At 42.4% G+C, this 21,969-nt stretch overlaps 1 protein-coding gene across 1 annotated transcript in view; it reads left to right on the top strand.

Moving 5' to 3' along the window:
- The first annotated feature begins 7,029 nt into the window (after positions 1–7,029).
- Usp30 (ubiquitin specific protease 30) overlaps positions 7,030–21,969 on the top strand; it is a 34,098-nt gene continuing 19,158 nt past the window's right edge. The window contains exons 1-4 of the mRNA XM_080283629.1: positions 7,030–7,155; positions 14,902–15,057; positions 17,987–18,855; positions 20,970–21,167. Of these exons, the coding sequence (XP_080139755.1) occupies positions 7,041–7,155; positions 14,902–15,057; positions 17,987–18,855; positions 20,970–21,167 (1,338 nt within the window). The 5' untranslated portion in view covers positions 7,030–7,040. The remainder of the gene's footprint in view (positions 7,156–14,901; positions 15,058–17,986; positions 18,856–20,969; positions 21,168–21,969) is intronic.

A 21,969-nucleotide genomic window follows, 5' to 3' on the forward strand; every position in this document is an offset into this window, starting at 1 on the left:
GTCCTGGGGGCAGATCCAGGTAAGCCCGGGCCAAGGGTCGGCTGCGGGTCGGGCAGTGTCCTTCCGAGGCCATGGTCCCATCCAGGAGGGGTGGCTGTGAAGGGTTGACTGCGGCCACCTGCATCAGGATGGGTCCTGCGGCTGTGGTGGGTGGTGGAGGTGGCTCGCCTCCTCTGGGGGCTGCGGTCTTGCCTGGTGGAAGAGGCTGTCAGGGGTGGTCTGTGGCTGCTTACTCTGGTGGAGTCCGTCAGCACTTGTTGGGGGTGGGGTTGGAGCTGCAGCGACAGGACACCTGGCCTCAACTTTGTCTCACCCTGGCTGATCTCTGGCAGGGTACCTGCAGGGAAGTAGTTCCCACTCTCCGGAGGAAAGGGGTGGGGAGAGGGGAGCCTCGCTCCGCCACAGAAAGGGTGGGCTGAGCAAGGGGCATCACCCTCAGTAGGAACCCCGAGGGTCGCAGAGGGGTAGCAACAGGTGGCCTGCTCCCCTGCTTGGCGGGCCTGACGGTCCCTGCCAGAACTCCGGACCCGGGCGCAAGGGAGACCCGGCAGGAACTCCTTTGGCCAAACAGACCCGGTGGGCACTGCCTAGGTTCCTACTCGGGACAGAGGCGGGAGGATGTCTGGAGGACGCTCCCTCGGGTGCTGCTAAACCCAGGGACAACGGGAGGGAGAGGCCCAGTGGGCACTCCTGGTTTATGCCACAGGTCAAGTGGACTCTGTCCCTCTAACACTGGGGCTGAGGCACCTGTCCCGGGGACGACAGGAGAGGGAGACTTGATGGGCTCTCCTGGCTAACGCCACAGGTCCAGTGGATTCTGTCCCTCTGCCATCGGGGCTAGGGCACCTGTCCCAGGGACAATGGGGAGAGGAGGCCCGGTGGGCTCTCCTGGCTAACACCACAGGTCTGGTGGACTCTGTCCTCCTGCCGTCGGGGCTGGGGCAGCTCAGGAGACGACCGGCGGTCTGTCCCACTTAGGTAGCTCTGGCAGAGTCTACCTCTAGGCCCACCTCCCTTCAGAGGAGAACCAGCAAAGGTCGTCTGTGGGACGTACCGACGTGCTGGCTACCGAAGGTGAGTGGCAGAGGGTGGAGAACCGGCGGTCACCCAACCCACAGTAGGTCCGGCGGACTCTACTGTGCTTCTGCTCCCCTGGGGTATAGCAAGACTGGAGGCTCCAGTGGAGTCCTCTTATGAAGGTCGATCCAGCAGATACGGCGTCTGAGGGCTTGCTTGGGACTTGTTGATTGCAAGTCCCACCCTAATTCCGATGAGTGCTTCCTCCGCCGGAGTGTATTTCACTCAGACTGCCTTGTGGTCTGGCTGCAAGGAAAAGGGGCGTCAGGTCACGCAAGGCTCTTGGGGTCACGGGGGAGATATGTCGGTCGCTCCTGCTCGGAAGGTTCAGCAGGTGAAAGAGCCTCCCCGTCATCTCCGTGTGCGGTGGAGGTTACCTCCCTGTACCCTCCTCCTGGGGTTGTGGTGTCTGACTCGCTCCGCCAAACAGGTATTTCATATATATATATATATATATATATATATATATATATATATATATATATATATGTATATTAGAGAGAGAGAGAGAGAGAAGAGAGTATGGGTCAGTTGGGTCAAGGATTGTGTTGGTAAGATTGAAAGTTGGAATACAAATGTGGGCGATTGTGTGTGTGTATGCGCCAACGCAAGATCGTGCAAGCAGAGTGAGAGAAGAGTTCTGGACAAAATTAATGTGGAAGTGTGCATGGAAAAGTTTGGAAGGAATGAGAGAGTGTTTTTGATTGGTGATATGAATGGTAAAGTAGGGAATGTGAAGGTGGATGGAATAGTTGGTGAGTGGGGTGTGCCTGCTGAGATAGATGAGAATGGCAGTGCGTTAGTGGACATTTGTGCTGGGAGTGGGTTGGTGATAGCCAATGCCCTCTTCAGGCACAAAATGATCCACAGGTATACATGGCTAGTGATGAGAAGGGTGGGTGGTGAACTGAATGAAAGGAAGGCAATGACTGATTATGTGTGTGTGGATGAAAGGATGCGAAGATGTGTAACGGATGCAAGAGCTTATAGAGGTTGGGGGAGTGGACTTTCTGACCACTACTTGGTGGTGACCAGAATCAAGGATGGAGAAATAGGAGAAGGGAAGGACGGGAAGAAGGAGTATTTGTAAGGAGAGTGGAAAGATTACAAGAGGATGAGAAAAAGGCAGAGTATGAGAGAGAAGTGGAGGAACGATTGGGCAAATATGAACTGGAGCAGATGAGGGACGTGGAAGGTGTGTGTAGGATATTTACAGAAGAAATATGTGCAGCATGTGATGTGGTGTGTGGGATGAAGAGAAGACAGAGGGGGGTGCAAGGAACAGCATGGTGGATTGAAGAGGTGAGACAGGCTGTGGCACAAAAGAAGAAAGAATACAATGAATGGATGAGAAATAGGGGCGTGGAAGAAGTTGAGAGGTGGAAGAGAGAGTTATATGTAGAAAGAAAGAGAGAGGTGAAAAGATTAGTAAGAGAGAGTAAGAAGAGAGTGGATGAGGAATTTGGGAGGAACTTGAGTGTAAAGTGGAGGGACTGTAAGAAAATGTTCTGGAAAGAGGTGAAGAGAGTAAAACAGGGTGGAAGTGAAGTTAGCAGGGGAGTGAAAGATAAAAATGGTAGGTCACTAGTGGAGAAGGGGGAAAAAGTGAGCAGATGGAGAGAACACTGTAAGGAATTGTTGAACATAGAGGATGGAAGTAATGCGAGTATAAGTGGCTGGGGAATGGCTAGGAGGAGGAAGGAGGTGAGAAGACAGGAAGAAATCAGTTCAGTAGGACAGAAGTTGTGGAAGCAATGAAGAAAGTTAAATTGGGGAAAGCCCCAGGGATTGATGGAGTGTGTGGTGAAATGCTGAAGTATGGGGGGGAGAGAGTAGTAGAATGGATGTGGAAAATGTGCAGATTGGCCTGGGAGGAAGGTAGAGTCCCGGAGGATTGGAAGTCAGGTATACTTACTCCCTTGTACAAAGGAAAAAGGGAAAAAGAAGTGTGTGGTAATCATAGGGGGATCTGTCTTCTTAGTATAATAGGAAAAGTGTATGGTAGGATACTTATTGACAGAGTTAGAGAAAGAACAGAGGAATTAGTTGGAGAAGAACAGGGAGGCTTTAGGAAGGGAAGAGGTTGTGTAGATCAGATATTCATCCTTAGATCTTTAGTGGAAAAGTTTCTAGAGAAGGGAAAGAAGTTGTATGCGGCTTTCATGGATTTGGAGAAAGCATATGACAGGGTGGATAGACAAGGATTGTGGAAAGTATTAAGAATATATGGAGTAAATGGGACGTTGTTGAATGCTGTGAAGAGTATGTATGATGGTGCTAAGGCTGCAGTGTGTGTGGATGGTGAACTGAGTGAATTTTTCTCTTTGAAGGTTGGGTTGAAACAGGGATGTGTCATGTCTCCATGATTGTTCAATCTGTACATGGATGGGGTAATAAAAGAGGTACAAGGTAGGGTAGTGGATGTTGGAGTGGCCCTGGTGAGAGAGGGTAGTGTTTGGAAACTCCCTGTACTATTGTTTGCAGATGATACTGTGTTGTTGAGTGAAGACGAAGGAGAGCTGCAAGGCTTGGTGGATGAGTTTGGGAGAGTGTGTAAGAAATGGAATCTAAAGGTGAATGAAGGGAAGAGTAAAGTGATGGTCTTTGAAAGAGGTGAAGTCAGTGAATGTACAGAGAGGTTGGATAGTGAGGAATTAGAAAATGTGAGTACGTTTAAGCAAAGTATATATACTTTGCGTTTCAGTACTTGGGTAGTGTGATGAATAAGGATGGAGATTTGGTGGGTGAAGTGCTTGAAAGGGTACAGCAGGGAAGAAAGGTTGCTGGTTCCTTGAAAGCAGTGATAAGAAGCAGGGAAGTGAGCATGGAAGTGAAAAAGTTACTACATGACAGTATTGTGATACTAACTCTAACGTATGGAAGTGAAGCTTGGACGTTGCTGGAAGGACACAAGTCAAGAGTGAGGGCAGTGGAAATGAGTTGTTTAAGAGGAGCCTGTGGAGTCACATGGAGAGACAGGCTGACGAATGAGGATATAAAGGAGCGTTGTGGTGTGGATGTGGATGTGATAGGAAGCGTTAGGAGGAATACACTGAGGTGGTTTGGCCATGTGGAGAGGATGGAGGGTGAAAGACTAACGAAGAGAGTGTATGTGAGTGAGGTGGAGGGGGGAAGAGGGAGGGGGAGGCCGAGGATGAGATGGAGGGATGGGGTGGTGAGGTATATGAGAGAGGGGGGTGTGTGTTGGGAGCGGGGCAGTGAAATGGCGGGGGACAGGGCGACGTGGAGGCGATTTGTTTGTGTCCACCTCGAACGGGATTGAGGCGTCTGGCAATATATATATATATATATATATATATATATATATATATATATATATATATATATATATATATATATATATATATATATATATATATATATATATATATATATATATATGGATTATCACAAAAAGAGCTATCGAAAACTGACACGATTATGTAATGGATATTAACAAATATTATTGATTTTATCAAGGATATTTTGATCGCTTTACATTCATTTCGATAAACGATAAAACAGTTTTCAGTGACCCTTGTTAAATGTCTGTTGTTTCTTTTATCTGCAAATTAGTACGTCAGAATGCAAACCGTTTTTAAGAGCAGTGCTCATCGCAGACGAAAATAGGAATGAAGAATTTTTGAGATGTTTGTGACGTTTGTTTACGTGAATTAGAAGGTTGGAGTCTCGAGGAGCAGGAAGAAAACTCGACATGAACATTTTCAGTCACGTCTATTTCTTTCTTGCCAATCACGTTGTAGTGAAACTGGACCAGACAACGTTGCTCAATTACAGTACCTTATAACCCAAAGAAAGTCGCCGTAGATGTTCTCTGTCCTGTGGCACAAACCTTATTGCATCACCAGTAGTAAGTAATGGTGTAGTAAATTAGATAGGCTGGAGTAATCCTGAAGGAGACATAGGACCACATCTTAAGAATTAACATTTTTGTCAGTGACTTAGTAAAGATCCATCAGTATAACAAGGAAACTATGATTATATGAAGGATAGGTAAGGTTAGGATAATCCATAAGGAGTCAAGGGACTATCTATCTATAGCCCGACACCCTAATCCCACAAAGGGTGACTGCAGACAAAACGCCTCCAAGTCGCTCTGTCACCCACCATTTGACTGCCCTCCCCCCAGCTTACTCCCCCCTCCCTCATATACCTCTCAGCTCCATCGAGGGACTGCCACTTAAAAATTAACAAAGTATAGGGTGACATGTTAAAATATCTTTAAACGATATTTTAGTCAGATTTCATGTATTAAATATGTATGGAAATTTACTTCATTTTGTTCGTTTTGTTGGTATATGTTAAGTTTGACTCCCAACATGCACTTTTTTTTGCTTTTAGGTTGAACTAGAGAGGGGGTCTTCTGTATGACTGGTGCAGTTTGGAAAGGATATTACTAGTATATACCAATATAACTTTTAGGGTGCCCTTTACCCTAACTTTTCAGGTGAATATTAAAAGGGGCCTATTCTATGACCTTGGGATGACGTTTATGGTGCAAATGAGAGGGGGTCTACTCTTTGACTTTTTCAGTGCATGTTATATATTCCGTCATATATATTCTGTCATAAATGCTTCATGTAACACTGTACTTGCTAAATAAGGAGGCAGGAATCCTCCACCCCCTAACTTCATCTGCCATTGCATCTACATTAAAAGGAACAGGCCTAACTGAACCTTATTTAATGTAGGATAGAGCCTGGCGTGGGAGAACACTCCTACCCCCCCTATCATTCCTCCTTGAATACCCGTATGACAGAGAGGAAACATAAGTAAGCACGTGCAGAGTTGTTATTGCATAACCACTACAGGTATGCAACTGTTTATCTGGGGCCTTCCTACAGGTACACCTTGTAGAGAACCGATGCCCTTTGTGGTAGACAGCATCTTGCCAGGGTTGGGCCAAGGACCTTTCCCACAGTAAGGTGCAGGGAAATATGAGGAGGTTTGGCTCCGAGGTGGACACTGCAGCTGCTTAGCTCCACCCGGGGTAACGCAAGTAGGCAAGGTGGGTTGGAGCTCCACATAATGGAGGTGCTTTCCCAATCCAGTTGATTTTTGGTATCATATTTGTATTACATACTGGTATGTTTATTTTTGTTTAGTACCATATTGATGTTTATTTTTTCATTGATTATTTTGATGTAATGTTTATTTTTGTTTATTTGCATAGCTATTTTACGTTTTTACTGAGATTGGCACAGTACACAAAAAGAGTAAAGACAGAAAAATAAAATAGATGATGAAAGGAATTACACTTCCTCAATAGTGGAAGTGCCATTTCTGTTTGGAACATGGGTTAAAAACAGCTGAGTCCCCTTTAAATAAACAGAGAGAACTTCAGCAGCCTGTGGCATTTAACAGAAGATAAAAAGGAATGCACCTTTTCCTAGGTTCTAAAAGTTTGGGATGATTTTCTCAGATCACCACTTGAAATGCCTGCTTGGTATTGTAAGAAGGTTGTGTACTTTTTCCTAAGATGCCTGTGAGGAGGGAAATAAGTTAAAAATATGGCATCTTTATACTTTTTATTTTTTTATTATTTTTTAAGAGCACTGCAAAAATATTGTAGTACCATTTGTGATGAACTGCGGTCCTGCATGCCACAAGGGTCAAAGTGCCGTTCCAGCTGAAACCTGTTCTTTTCCACCAGCTGCTCCCACAAACACTGCCCTATGACTGCACTCATTTCTGATTAGTGCAGTAAGGGTGAAAGTCTGCAGTGAGCAAAGTGACTTTGTGCAGTCATAAGGTAGTGTTTGAGGGAGCAGCTGGTGGAAAAAAACGGGTTTCAGATGGTATGGCGTTTTCCCCCTTGTGGCGTGCAGGGCCTCATTTCACTTTATAAGGATACCTGGTACCAAAGAACCAGACATATTAGGAAGATCAATGCTTATACTACATCTCTTATCATTTAGGATGTGAGGATGCTGGACGGTAGCATGCTGCCAGTGTCCCTGAGAACTTCTGCTGCTATAGCTGGAGCATTTATCATAGGGGCATATGTCTTATTTGGCTCACCCACAGATGTCACCAGGCGGAGGCGTAAAAAGAAAGGTCAGTGTGGGGAGGCTTTTGCGGGAATTGAGGATGCTGTCAGTCATCGTAATAAACTGTTAATTTGTTTTGAGCATATGTGAGTAAGCAAGAAGTATCAGTTGATCATTTTGTATACCAGTAACATATGGTTTCTCTAAAGAATCCTATATTGAGTTTAGCCATGGTACAACAGATATTATCAGTAGACTAGATGCCAAACCAAGTGTCAGAGCCAACTTATTACTTTCCTGCAGTTGCTGAAAACTTGAGGAAAAACAAAATCTTTGTTGTGCAAGAAGGTAACAATGTAAGTCTCAGTTTGAGCTTTGTGTATGTGAGGCAGAGTTGCTATTACACTTTGGTTTTGAGTACCAGTGAAATGTTAAAAAGCAGTGCTTTGAAAAAAAAAAATCAACCACTACTTGTATTATTATCACCAAGCATGTGGATATGTTTCACTCTCATGGTCGTACTGGTACCTCCCAAAGTTGTTGGTAACTAACTAGCTACAGTGCTCCCTTAGTATTCACAGGTTGACTATTGCTACCATCTATGTTTTTTGGGTTAATAAACCATCTTAAAATACACTAGCTAAGGGGTTTATTTTTTTGGGATGATTTAACAGCCAGTGTTTTTAATTAACCCCTACACCGCGGGCATGTTTACCGATGTTTTGCGTGTGCCGCGGGGTTATTCGGGCTCCGACAGACTCTCAAAAAATATTTGCCAAAAATCAGTTATTAGTTCTAGAATGTTAAAATTATGTATGCTTATGGCACATACCTTCAGCTTTCTCCTGGAATGTTTGTTGAGCCTTCGTCGGTTACCGTAGGACTTGTGGAGACCTCTGAAGTTGGGTAACGAAGTCTCCACTTTACACTTCCCGACAACCCGTAATATGATTACCACAGCCAGATATTAACACTATAAACACTACTCTATGATTTTCAAGTAGTTTGGGATCCATACTCCAAAAAAAAAAAACACTGTAAAAGCAATGAAAATTATGAGCGCGTCTGACCGTCGCACTTGCGCTAGTTCGCTCTTGGTACTCTGTCATTTATTATTCATAAAACCCCTCACACTTTATATTTCTATTACTATATAACACTTATATATATCTACAGTCTGTATCCATAAGTTTTCTTCAGTAGTATTAGTTTATTGTCACTGTAGGGATTCAATTTCTTTTAGTAAAATACAGTACGTAGCATTCACTTTCTCGTCCTGTATACTAGCATTGAGAGTGAATGTCACTTTCATCTTCACTCTCATAACTCATAGTATTCATCCATGCTAGAGTGAAACTTTCACTTTCATTACTCCTAGGGTATATACTCGTATTCTTATAATACTACTCATTTACATTTCTATTTACGTTCTCTATTTTATTTACGTTATTTACATTTCTATTTTATTTACACTGTGTTATGCACTGTCACTTGAAGTAACTTATAAAACTATTTTCCATTGTTCATGTATATTTACATTCATTACTTTCACTTGCTGTTTACACATTATTTACACATTATTTACAATTCCTTTTGCACTGTTTTTCTCAATAGAAAGATTGTAGTCACTCTTTTATCAATTGTCAGCCCTTTACCTCTTTCCACACGAGGTTTAGTAGGGGGTACAGGTCACAGGGCCCTTTGCATGGGGGTGAAAAAGTCCCTGAAGTCAGCAAGACGAAACAGACGTACCTCCACTTCGGAAGATGAGAGTAAACTGATAAGGGAGGGCCGGGTGGAGGCCTACTTAGGGGATATTCAGTACTACCAATGTTAGCTCTTGAAACAGCTATGTATAGCACTGAAATGATTGGCAGGAAATCTAGACAATACATTATCAATTAGGTAGTTCCAGGTGAATGTAAATATCGCTTAGGCTTCTCCCTTCCCTCCTTATATGTATATTTATTATGAAAATAGATTATACGGCATATTTCAAGGGGAAAAAAACAGCGAAAATTAGCGAACGAGTGCACGTGAGGTGTTGTCAGGTGATAATTAGCCAATTCCAGGTGTATGGCACTCTCACTTACTTTATTTCTTTCTTGTATATATTATTTGGTATAAGAATAGGGCATAGGGCTTATTTCAATGGATGAAATCAGTGAAAAATTCCAGGGAAGATTTACTTAGCATAGCACGGCCGGGCAGGCGAGAGGATAGGGTAATGGAGGGGAGGGTAGGGAGGGGAGTCAAGAACGGGGAGAAATGGCTAAATTGTCAACAATGGATGGGAGTACAGATGAGATTAGGAGTGCTGATTAGTGTTGGACATTGGCAGTACTGATAGATGATACAAGCCCCCACTTGGAAGCCCGGGTGAATTCAAAATAACACAGAATCACAAAAGCGACGCCCCGCGGTATGATCCCTCGCTCCCAAGCGTCACGAAAGTGACGCCCCACAGTTAAGGGGTTAATCAGAAAATGCACTTTAAACAGCAACCATAGATTCCAACATCTGGTGATGTTTTAGGTTACAACAAAGGGTTTTTAGGAGATGACAGTTAAATTATGACTGTAGGGGTCCTTTTAGAAGGGTTTAATGTCTATCTATCTATCTATTGCCAGACACCATAATCCCATAAGGGGTGGCCATTTGACTTTGAGTTAGTTGTTTTACAGGGAGGGGCACTAACCCTCCACCAACCCACTTGTTGACACGTAGGGAACACATATGGTTTGGTTATATGGTTACCACCCAGCGTTGTAAATGGTTTCCTGGCTTACAGGAATAATGTGGCACCCCTTTTTTACTTGACAGTTGTTGGATTGACTTTGTCAGATAGATGAGTGCAAAGCTACATGCAGACAGTTTTTTGATCTGTCAGGTGGAGCTGGAATTCCTGGGGCTTGAATGGTGAGTGAATGGAAACATGGCTTATTCAGATGGGCAAACTGTACTTAGTATCTCATTCAGGTTTTTTCTAGTTCTTTGTACCCTGCTTCATCCCATGGTGGGGTGAGAAAGGAAGTATGAATGATGAATTAATTATTCACAGAAATTTGTGATTCACAGATGTTTGTGTTCCCTAATCCTTGTGGATAGTGAGATACCATTATACTACCTGTATTAAGTGGTGTTAGGTGGTGGCAACCATCATCCACGCATACAATGCAGTATTACCCACTTCAACCATTGTTTTTATCATTCATTTTCTGTGTCTGCCTTCCACTCTTTTTGTTTCTCCCAACTTTCCTGTCACCTTTTATTACTCCTCTTTCCATTTTCAGTGGTTCTACACTGAGTGACAAGCCTAATGCCTTCCCATAACCCAGGAAACCATTTACAGTGCTTGGTGGTAAGCATAAAACCAAACCACAGGGTGTTGTGGAGCCTACTGTGGTGCCCTTGTCAACAGGGTGGAGAGATATAGATCCAATGTCCAGCAGGGAGCCAAACCTCCACACTCTTCCCTGTGCCTCATTGCAGCACAGTGTTTGCTGAGGTTGAAAGGGCAGTGAAAGCTGACCCTTCCTTTGTATGGGAAAAATACCGGTATAAAAGATGCCCATATATATCTATCTATCTATCTATCTATCTATTGCCAGACGCCTCAATCCCGTTTGGGGTGGCCACAAACAAATCGCCTCCAAGTCGCCCTGTCCCCCGCCATTTCACTGCCCCGCTCCCAACTCACACCCCCCTCTCTCATATACCTCTCCACCCCATCCCTCCATCTCATCCTCGGCCTCCCCTCCCTCTTCCCCCTCCACCTCACTCACATACACTCTCTTCGTCAGTCTTTCACCCTCCATCCTCTCCACATGGCCAAACCACCTCAGTGTGTTTCTCATAATGCTTCCTATCACATCCACATCCACACCACAACGCTCCTTTATATCCTCATTCGTCAGCCTGTCTCTCCACGTGACTCCACAGACTCCTCTTAAATAACTCATTTCCACTGCTCTCACTCTTGACTTGTGTCCTTCCAACAATGTCCAAGCTTCACTTTCGTACGTTAGAGTTGGTATCACAATACTGTCATGTAGTAACTTTTTCACTTCCATGCTCACTTCCCTGTTTCTTATCACTGCTTTCAAGGAACCAGCAACCTTTCTTCCCTGTTGTACCCTTTCAAGCACTTCACCCTCCAAACCTCCATCCTTACTCATCACACTACCCAAATACTTAAACGTACTCACATTTTCCAATTCCTCACCATCTAACCTCGCTGTACATTCACTAACTTCACCTCTCTCAAAGACCATCACTTTACTCTTCCCTACATTCACCTTTAGGTTCCGTTTCTTACACACTCTCTCAAACTCATCCACCAAGCCTTGCAGCTCCCCTTCGTCTTCACTCAACAACACAGTATCATCTGCAAACAACAGTACAGGGAGTTTCCAAACACTATCCTCTCTCACCAGGGCCACTCCAACATCCACTACCCTACCTTGTACCTCTTTTATTACCCCATCCATGTACAGATTGAACAACCATGGAGACATGACACATCCCTGTTTCAACCCAACTTTCAAGGAGAAAAATTCACTTAGTTCACTATCTACACGCACTGCAGCCTTCGCACCATCGTACATACTCTTCACAGCATTCAACAACTTCCCATCTACTCCATATATTCTTAACACTTTCCACAATCCTTGTCTATCCACCCTGTCATATGCTTTCTCCAAATCCATGAAAGCCGCATACAACTTCTTTCCCTTCTCTAGAAACTTTTCCACTAAAGATCTAAGAATGAATATCTGATCTACACAACCTCTTCCCTTCCTAAAGCCTCCCTGTTCTTCTCTAACTAATTTCTCTGTTCTTTCTCTAACTCTGTCTATAAGTATCCTACCATACACTTTTCCTATTATACTAAGAAGACAAATGCCCCTATGATTACCACACACTTCTTTTTCCCCTTTTCCTTTGTACAAGGGAATAATTATACCTGACTTCCAATCCTCCGGGACTCTACCTTCCTCCCAGGCCAATCTGCACATCTTCCACATCCATTCTACTACTATCTCTCCCCCATGCTTCAGCATTTCACCACACACTCCATCAATTCCTGGGGCTTTCCCTGATTTAACTTTCTTCATTGCTTCCACAACTTCTATCCTACTGATTTCTTCCTGTCTTCTCACCTCCCTCCTTCTCCCAGCCATTCCCCAGCCACTTATACTCGCATTACTTCCATCCTCTACGTTCAACAATTCCTTAAAGTGTTCTCTCCATCTGCTCACTTTTTCTCCCTTCTCCACTAGGAATCTACCATTTTTATCTTTCACTCCCCTGCTAACTTCACTTCCACCCTGTCTTACTCTTTCACTTCTCTCCAGAACATTTTCTTACAGTCCCTCCACTTTACACTCAAATTCCTTCCAAATTCCTCATCCACTCTCTTCTTACTCTCTCTTACTAATCTTTTCACCTCTCTCTTCCTTTCCACATATAACTCTCTCTTCTGCCTCTCAACTTCTTCCACGCCCCTATTTCTCACCCATTCATTGTATGCTTTCTTCTTTTGTGCCACAGCCTGTTTCACCTCTTCTTCAGTCCACCACGCTGTTCCTTGCACCCCCCTCCGCCTTCTCTTCCTTCCACACACCACATCACATGCTGCACATATTTCTTCTGTAAATAACTTACACACACCTTCCACGTCTCCCATCTGCTCCAATTCATATTTGCCCAATCGTTCCTCCACTTCTCTCTTATACTCTGCCTTTTTCTCATCCTCTTGTAACCTTTCCACTCTCCTTGCAACAACTCCTTCCTCTCGTCTTTCCCTTCTTCTATTCCTCCATCTCACTTGCATCCTAATTCTGGCCACCACCAAGTAGTGGTCAGAAAGTCCACTCCCCCAACCTCTATACACTCTTGCATCCTTTACACATCTTCGCATCCTTTCATCCACACACACATAATCAATCATTGCCTTCCTTTCATTCAGTTCACCACCCACCCTTCTCATCACTCGCCATGTATACCTGTGGATCATTTTATGCCTGAAGAGGGTATTGGCTATCACCAACCCCCTCCCAGCACAAATGTCCACTAACGCAGTCCCATTCTCATCTATCTCGGCAGGCACACCCCACTCACCAACTGTTCCATCCACCTTCACATTACCAACTTTACCATTCATATCACCAATCAAAAACACTCTCTCATTCCTTCCAAACTTTTCCATGCACACTTCCACATTTGTCCAGAACTCTTCTCTCACTCTTCTAGCACGATCTTGCGTTGGCGCATACACACACACAATCGCCCACATTTGTATTCCAACTTTCAACTTCACCCACACAATCCTTGACCCGACTGATCCATACTGTCTTATGCTCCTCTTCCATTTTTACTCACAACTATACACACTCCTTCCTTTGCCCTCTCATTCTCATCTACTCCTGCACATATACCCCATCCATACTCCCATTCTCTCACACTTTCTCCTCTCCATTTTGTTTCAGTTATTCCACATACATCCACTTTCGCACCCTCAAGCACCTGGACAATCTCTCTTTCTTTCACCTCATCATTCGCTCCTCTTACATTCCAAGTTGCCATTACCAAGTCCTTTGTCCGGTCCTGGGTCGTCATCGTTTGGTCAGTCCTTGTCCGAGGCTTCTTGTTTGTTTTTTTAGTTAGTTGTTTTCCGGGGAGGGGCACTATATATATATATATATATACGAGGTGTGACAAAAAAGAAACGAGACTTTGGCTGCTAATGACACAATTCATCAGCCACACAGTAATGAAGTATATCACAGTGTTGTCCAACATCTCAGCACTGTATGAGAAAAGCAGCAGTTCAGTTAACCTATTATCATTCTTTTCACAGGTGGTTTTGTAGCTCCTGTCAAGTGCCCTCTGTCACAGAATGAGCCTTGAGCAAAGGATTAACATCAGGTTCTTGGCTAACATGGGAAAAACTCCTGCAGAAACCCTTGCCATGCTGAAGGATGTGTACGGAGAGGAAACAGTGTCCCGTACACGTGTCTATGAGTGGCACAAGAGGCTCAGGATGGGGCGGGGTGACATGAAGGATGACCCAAATCCAGGATGTCCCTCAACAACATGAAATGATGCCAACATCCAGAAGGTCAAGGAATTGGTGCAGAGTGATCGCAGACTGACGATCAGAATAATGGCTGAGCAACAGGGATTAAATAAGGAGTCAATGAGGTCCATCTTATTGAAAGATTTGGCCATGCAGAAGATTTGTGCAAAGTTGGTGCCCAAACTGCCCTCCGAGGACCAAAAGATCCGTCATGTGGATGTGTCAGGGACATTTTGGAGCATCACCCCTCCCCATCCTGAACCTCTTGTGCCTCTCATAGACACGTGTGCAGGACACTGTTTTCTGTCCCCACACATCCTGCGGCATGGCAAGGGTTTCTGCAGGAGTTTTAACAACTTAGCCAAGAACTTGACATTAATCCTTTGCTCAAGGCTCATTCTGTGACAGAGGGCACTTGACAGGAGCTACAAAATCACCTGTGAAATGAATGATAATAGGTTAATTGAACTGCTGCTTTTCTCATATAGTGCTGAGATGTTGGGCAACACTGTGATGTACTTCATTACTGTGTGGCTGATGAATTGTGTCATTAGCAGCCAAAGTCTCGTTTCTTTTTTGTCACACCTCGTGTATATATATATATATATATATATATATATATATATATATATATATATATATATATATATATATATTCAAGGCACTGCATTTGGAAAGGCCAGATGTTTTTCAAGCTATGCAAAATCTTATTTGTCTTCTCTCTTTCTTCAGATTTCATCCCAGGTCTTGCCAATATTGGAAATTCTTGCTTCCTGAATGCCTTGGTTCAAGCATTGGCTTCCTGTCCCATGTTCATCTCTTGGCTAAGCAGCAAACACTCCTCTTCAGGTCCTCCTCTGGTCTCAGCTCTTCATAATCTCCTCAGAGGTAAAGTACATATTTAACCATCTTAAAGTCTTCGTTATATGTTGCTAATTCTAGATGGCTTTTTTTGTTATCAGGTCCTCAGTAAAGTATTAAAGAAAATTACCAATTAAAGTTCTCTTGGTACCTGAGGAACTGATTGCCACTTTCTTCAATTTAGAGTAACATTTATATGAAAAGTTGTGATAAGATATACTGGTAGTTCTTAATGATAAAAAATTTTTAACACCTCTCTTAGTTATTGGACACATTTTAACAATAGTTTGGAGGGAAGCTGCTTGTCCACCAGGGTCACCATGCACAGAGACAACGTGGAATCATTCTTCATGCTCAAAATTGACCTTTCCACTTCAAGAATTTTCACATAAATTCCCATCACACATTAATAATAATGTATTCACAAGTAGTTCATCAGTCTAAATATAAACAAGACACTCAGTGGAGGGAGTCAAAAAATTAGTTTGGTTTGGTTTATGATGCAGTAAGATGTGTAGAAGGAAATGACATTGTCAACTACTGGCTGTTTCAGAGTTAAACCACAGAATTTCACTTCTGTGCAAGGCTAGAAACCGATGTTTCTCTTGCAGTAAATGAATCTGGAGGCACTTAATTTACTAGACCCTGCTTGAGAGCATTATGTCCTTTTTCCTCCTCATGTCACACCAAGCAAGGCCATGCACGCAAGTCATGGTGACAAGACCAGCATCCAGGAACAAGACTGGCACCTGCTTGACCCTGCATGCAGGTTGAGTTGCTTAGTCAAGCACACTTTGACTTGAGTAAATAAAACTTTTAACACTGAAGGAAAGTCATCATGCCTCATGAAGTATTATAGCTGTAAACCAGAAGTAGTGCTTGCTCTATGGCTCGGAAGAATGCTCACATTTTTTATTTCCAATGTATGTGTGGTGTTGAAAGTGATGTAAATCTTAGTGCGTCTGTCTGAAGGGTGCCTCCCACCTCACACACACCAAGTAAACAGTAGATTTTTGGCCTTGCAAAATCCTCTTATTTTGTGGTTCTAGGGCAAGTATTCCATTGTTGCTGCTCTGTTTGCAATTACACTCGCCCCTTTCAAACTTACATGTGTTGTGTTATGCCTGCAAACAAATTTGTGAAATTACCTCACCCCTCCTTATCATATAATTTTTGGGGCAGGCTCACACCTTGTTGTTTAACTACTCAAGTATGCATCTGTAGTCTTAGTAAGTAGTAATGTTACAGTTGGGGGCACAAGGTGCTGGCACTGATTCTCAGTATATAGGGCCAATACTGTTGCCATATAATACAACAAGGGATTTTTTGCTACTGTATGATGAGTTACTGGCAAAGTTTGCACCTTTATCCACTGTGTTTAGTCTTAATCTAGGTTTGTCTTAATGTGCATACAGTCAACTCATTTATATTTTTTAATTCTGTCATTGCACATACCCTCTTGCCTGTTAACAATTTTCTTAGTATCTCTACCTCTCTCTCATCAGAAATAGTATACCTTTTCTCAGGTTTTAAATGCATTCTTGGGATCACTTTTGTACTTTGAGGGGGTATTAGCTACCAGTATACAGGTTAACCTCATAGTAAAAGCGCAGATGTCTATTCTGGTTTAGAATGCATTAGGTGGCCAAGCAGACATAGACCGATATTCAGTATACAGCCACAAAACCCCATGTAAATCAGCTCTCCACCCTCAGATATGGATACGCAAAACTACACCAGGTGGAGTTTTCATGTCTAAGATGTATAACCTTGGAAAATTTGGCTGATTGCATTATTTCAGAACTGTGCTGCATTAGTCCATAAAAGTAGTGCTCCCTCAGTAATTTATTGGAAACAGCATTATTTTGAATATAGGACTGCAATTCTTACCACAGCTTTTGGTGGTGTGATGCAGCATATGGCAGAACCTGGGAGAGTTGCTTGCTCCTTGACCCTGAATAATAAACAAGGAAAAAATTTATAGGCTGGAGAGTGAATGTCGTAAAACCTGATTTCTCAATTCTCTGCTCGTACCTTTCCTACGTGGATGATGCTGAGGGAGAAGTCAAGAAGGTACAGTGGGTGGCATGCAGGGGAGAAAAGGGGAGAATGACTCCTTTATTGGAGTCCTTGAGATAAAAGCTGTTGTTGCAGCTGCAGTGGGGGCATTGTCTCTCACTTCACAGCCCCATTCATTATTCACACTGATTGATTGATTAGGCACTGACAAAGAACCTGCATTTGGTGGTGTTGTGCACCTTGGGTGGAGCAGTTGTGGCATTCATCCAGGAACCAGACCTCCTCATATTTCCCTGCACCTTGTTGTGTGAAGGACCCTGGTTTTACCGTGGTGAGGTGATGTCAACCCAGTGGGGTATGGTGTATGTACTGCACAGTATCTGTAGGACAGAAACAGTTGCTTTTCTGTTGTCAGTCAGACTGGAGTTACATAGCAACAACAGCATGTGATTCATTAGGCACAGAATATTGGTGTTGAGGCATATACATGATATATTAGGTTCAGTTGGACAAACTATTACATTGTATATCATAAGGTAGATTTTAACAGCTTTATAAGGCGATGCATGACTGTAATATTTACTCATGGCTCATGTAAGTTTATAGGAAACATCTCACCAGGGGCAGGAACTATCTGCCAGTGGCAGGTGGACAAGCTTTATAGAAGTTGGAGCTAAATCATTTTGCTGATATCACAGCTTAAACACTGGTTTCTACAGCTGTTTCATTTCCCAAAGTTCATTTATCTCAGAGGGTATCACAAGCCACTTTTCAAAAAGGTACAAGGAATCATTTAGGCACTTAACAAGGTATGATTTATTGTATATGCTGCAGGTATTGTAGAGTTTTTTTCTGTCATCTGACAACCGCATTTGTATATACTGAGTCTCATTATTTCACTCAAAACTTGCTCAGTTTCATTCTTGTTGCTTCTCAGTGTTGAACAATGAAGATGATGGTGAAGGAGATGCCTGTGCAGGGCAGGTGCTGAGTGCACTTAGGGGCCATGGCTGGGTCATTTCATCTGAGGAGCAAGATACACATGAACTCTTTCATGTTGTCACATCCACTATTGATGATGAGCTAACTACTGCATCTTCTGTCCCTTCGCTACTTGATGTGGCGTGGCTTGATGTGTCCTGTCTTGGCTCAGTCCAGGATGGAGTGGTATTGAAATCTGACTCATGGAAGCAAAGTTCTGTCAGCCTAAAAAAATTTGATAAAGAAAAATTAAAGTTGAAGAGAAATTTATTTGAAAGTACACAAGGGGATGATACTTTCTCTAAGGTAAATGGTACAGTGATAAAAGCTACAACATTTGAATCTGTTTCTAATGGGGCTGAAACTTTATCCAGACCCAAAGCAGAGGATGATGATAAAGTCATGAAAATGGATAGTAGACAAAGCAGTACTAATATGGTTGACGTAGTGGAAGAGGATATGAAGCATAGTGACATGGATATTGTAACTCATTTAAGTGATTACAGCAGTACTACCGAGGAAAAAAGTGACAGTTCTACAGGAAAAAATCCAAAGAGGAGTTACCAGAATCACTTTGATACTGAAAATCTCTTTAAAGAACTTACTGCCATAAGACAAGCTACTGAAAGCTATAATATTGGTAATGATAGATGTGTAGATAAGAAAGGTCACAGTGTAAGCAGAAAGCCAACTGGAATCTTGGTGGTTGGCAATGGAATTCAAGGGTCAGAAAACATGGGCTGGAGATCACGTGGGGACCAACAAGATATTCCCTTTAGGGGCTACCTGGCCAGTCAGCTCCAATGTGCTTTTTGTGGTCATAAGGTAAGATAATGCTGGAATAAATTTTTAACTTTTATTTTGTAGCTCATTGCTAATGTGGGTATGTGATTTGTTCATCATTCCTCTCATACTATATGTTGCAAAGCTTGAAGTCTTGAACATCCTTAGGATAGCATCAAGCTTAATAATGTTGAAGTAATATTGAATGTTCAGGATACCCTATTGTTTTCATCTCATGATAGGTTGAGTGGTATACATCCAGTCATCACACATTTCTGACTTCATATTTTACAAATGTCAAGAATTTGCAAAGTTATCATCTATCATTTGCAGTGTAGTCAGCTGTGTAACTTTTACAATAAAAGAGAGTTGTGGGGTTAGTAATTCCAGTACCCTTATGATAACTACCAGTGCCCCTCAAAAATGGATACTGAAACTTGGGGAACTAGATACTGGTTCTTGCTGAGAGCCATGAAGAGCTAGGCAGACTCATGTAGCTAACCAGAATGTAATAGCCCTGAATAAAGAAAGAAAAATACTGTATTGAAGTAGTGGAGAATTTATGGCTTTGTGGGAAATGATAATGAAATATAAGATGGGTGATTAGGAAGAGTTGGTATGTGTATATTAAGGCTTGGTGTGAGAACTTAAGGAAAAAATGAAGGAGTTGACTTTTAAATGGGTGAGAAGGGTAAGAAATAAGGATTAATTAAGAATGTATGTATGTTGTTTAATTCTGAAATCAGGGTAATGGCTCTAGTGCAGATGTTGGAGGAGAGTTTTACCTTGGTGAAGAAGTTTGTGTACCTGTATCCCAGTGATCAGTGATGCTGTCCCAGCACTGTACTGTTGAAAAGCAAACATACTACAAATATACAGTACCGGTAGCTACATTGGTTTGAATCAGGTGAAAATGTTTTATTTACCGGTATTTATTTATTTATTTATTATTATTTTTTTTTTAACCAAGGGCTGGGACTAGCTAGAAGGTTGGTCTTTCCAGAAAAACTGGAGAGCAAGGTTCAAGAACCATTTGTTTCAGGATGACAGCAGAAGAAAGTGGAAGTGGGAGGGAGTAAGGATTGGGGAGTGGGATGTGGCAGGTCAGGAGGGGAGTAAGAGAGGTACAGGTATATTCATTGCATGTTTGTCACTAAATGACATAGTAATAGTCAGCTGACAGCAGATGCAACTCAGAATAACCATAGAATATTCAGAATCAAGCCTTTCTTTGGGAAAATCAGTCACAGTCCCCTTGAGTGTATTCCAAAAGTCAGTCACAACTTTTGAGTTAGAAACGCTGAACCATACTGCTTTATTATCCACACTCTTCTGTTATACAGCCATTGAAAACCCAGTAACAGCATTTATACCCTGTTTAGTAACCTGGATGTGGTGATTGGTAGTTTTGATCACCTCATGGTCACAGTTTTAATTACGGTACCTTGTAATGTACAATATGATTGTGTACGCTAAGACAGCATGAAGTTAGGGAGCACAGTACTCTAGCAGGACACATACTGTGGTAAGTCTGTCAAGGTTTGCAGCTTACCCTCATTATTATAGCTTCATGTGTATGCATCAGATTAAATCTTGCAGGATACTTTGATGTCCGTCCAGGTTCATTTTGCTCACAAGTCACTAAAAACTTCCTTTCACCTTTAATTGAATGATTTACACATCCTTTTCCTATCTCTGGCAGTCACTTTATTCATTTTTGAGACCTTTACTATGGTTGTCTCCAAGTTGAGAGTGTTTAAGTGAAAAACCATACATTGTAAACCGGAGACAAGAAACACTGTAACCTCTCCTTAGCACTCTGAGATTGGGATGATTCCTTCCATCACCAGCTGTAATGCCTGGATGGAAAACACCTATCCAGAGGGTACCTCCAAATTCACGCACTGTTGTTGAAGTATGGGATTTTGATGTGGCAAAAAAAAATATACAGGATATTTAAAATAAATAATATTTAAGAGAATTGGGTTGATTTTTATCATGATTAAATTCATAAGACATTACAAATATCATATACAGTACCAATACAGTACCTTAGTTTCTCACTTATGGCATCAGATTGTTTATGATTATGATAGCAGAACCCAAAGTAAATTGCTGTGTATATCCTGTTGATCATATCTGGGCCCCCCCCACAGAACCCGGCCCAGTGGACAAGCTTTGAATCACTTTCACTCTCACTACCAGCAGTACCATGGGGCGATGTTGCTCTAACAGAACTACTGGATTCATATGTCACACCAGAGAAAGTGACAGATGTAAGCTGTGACTCCTGTTCACGACGTGCGCACACCCTTGTTAAGACAACTTTCACCAAGCAGCTCACTATTGGCAAGGTATGTGAATACTAGTTTTAGTTACCATATTTACTTTTTTAGACTCATATATCTGGTTGCTGAGAGTCCATAAAATCCATTACACTACTTAAGCATGGAGAGGCCATGGATGCAACAGGAACACAGAAAGAAAGGGAAAGGATGATGAAGGAAAGGAAAGAGTACCGTACAGCATTATCATAGGTAGATGGTACTGTTTTGTACAGTATTGGAGGGTAATGTGGGAATATTTATACAGGATTAAGATATGAAGCTATGCAGTACTATAAGCAATACATTGATGCCTGTACATATAGTTTTAATTTATATAGTAACCTACTTTCACACACTGACACAAGAGTTTTTATTCTGAATTACACCAAATGAATGTATATGTGGGAAACCTTTCTCAACTTGAAAAGGTCCAGAGGGGAAAAATATATATTAAATGCTAAAGCCATAAGAAAGAGAGATTGTTTCAGGAAAGGCTAAAGGAAAGAAAACAACATATTCCTCATTGCTTAAAAAAAAAAATAAAATAAGCCATAATAACAAAAAGAAGAGTGAAGAAAAGACCTTGTGGTTGTAGTAAAAGTGCTGTACCTGCAGTATTACTAGTAGTAGTTTTATTAGTTGTAGTAGTAGCAGTACGAGGTCTGTTCAGAAAGTATCCAAATTTAGGCTGTAGAAGAATAAATAGCGAACCTGTTGAGCTAGGACACTAAACCCCCTCAAAGTAGGCCCCATCTGACTTGACACACACAGCCCAGTGTTATTTCCACTGCCCAAAACATTTTTCAAAGTCAGTTTTCGGTATCTCTTG

Source organism: Coenobita brevimanus, chromosome 98 (genome assembly GCF_032717465.1).
Source record: "Coenobita brevimanus isolate Jiangsu-jjx chromosome 98, ASM3271746v2, whole genome shotgun sequence".
Lineage (NCBI taxonomy): Eukaryota > Metazoa > Arthropoda > Malacostraca > Decapoda > Coenobitidae > Coenobita > Coenobita brevimanus.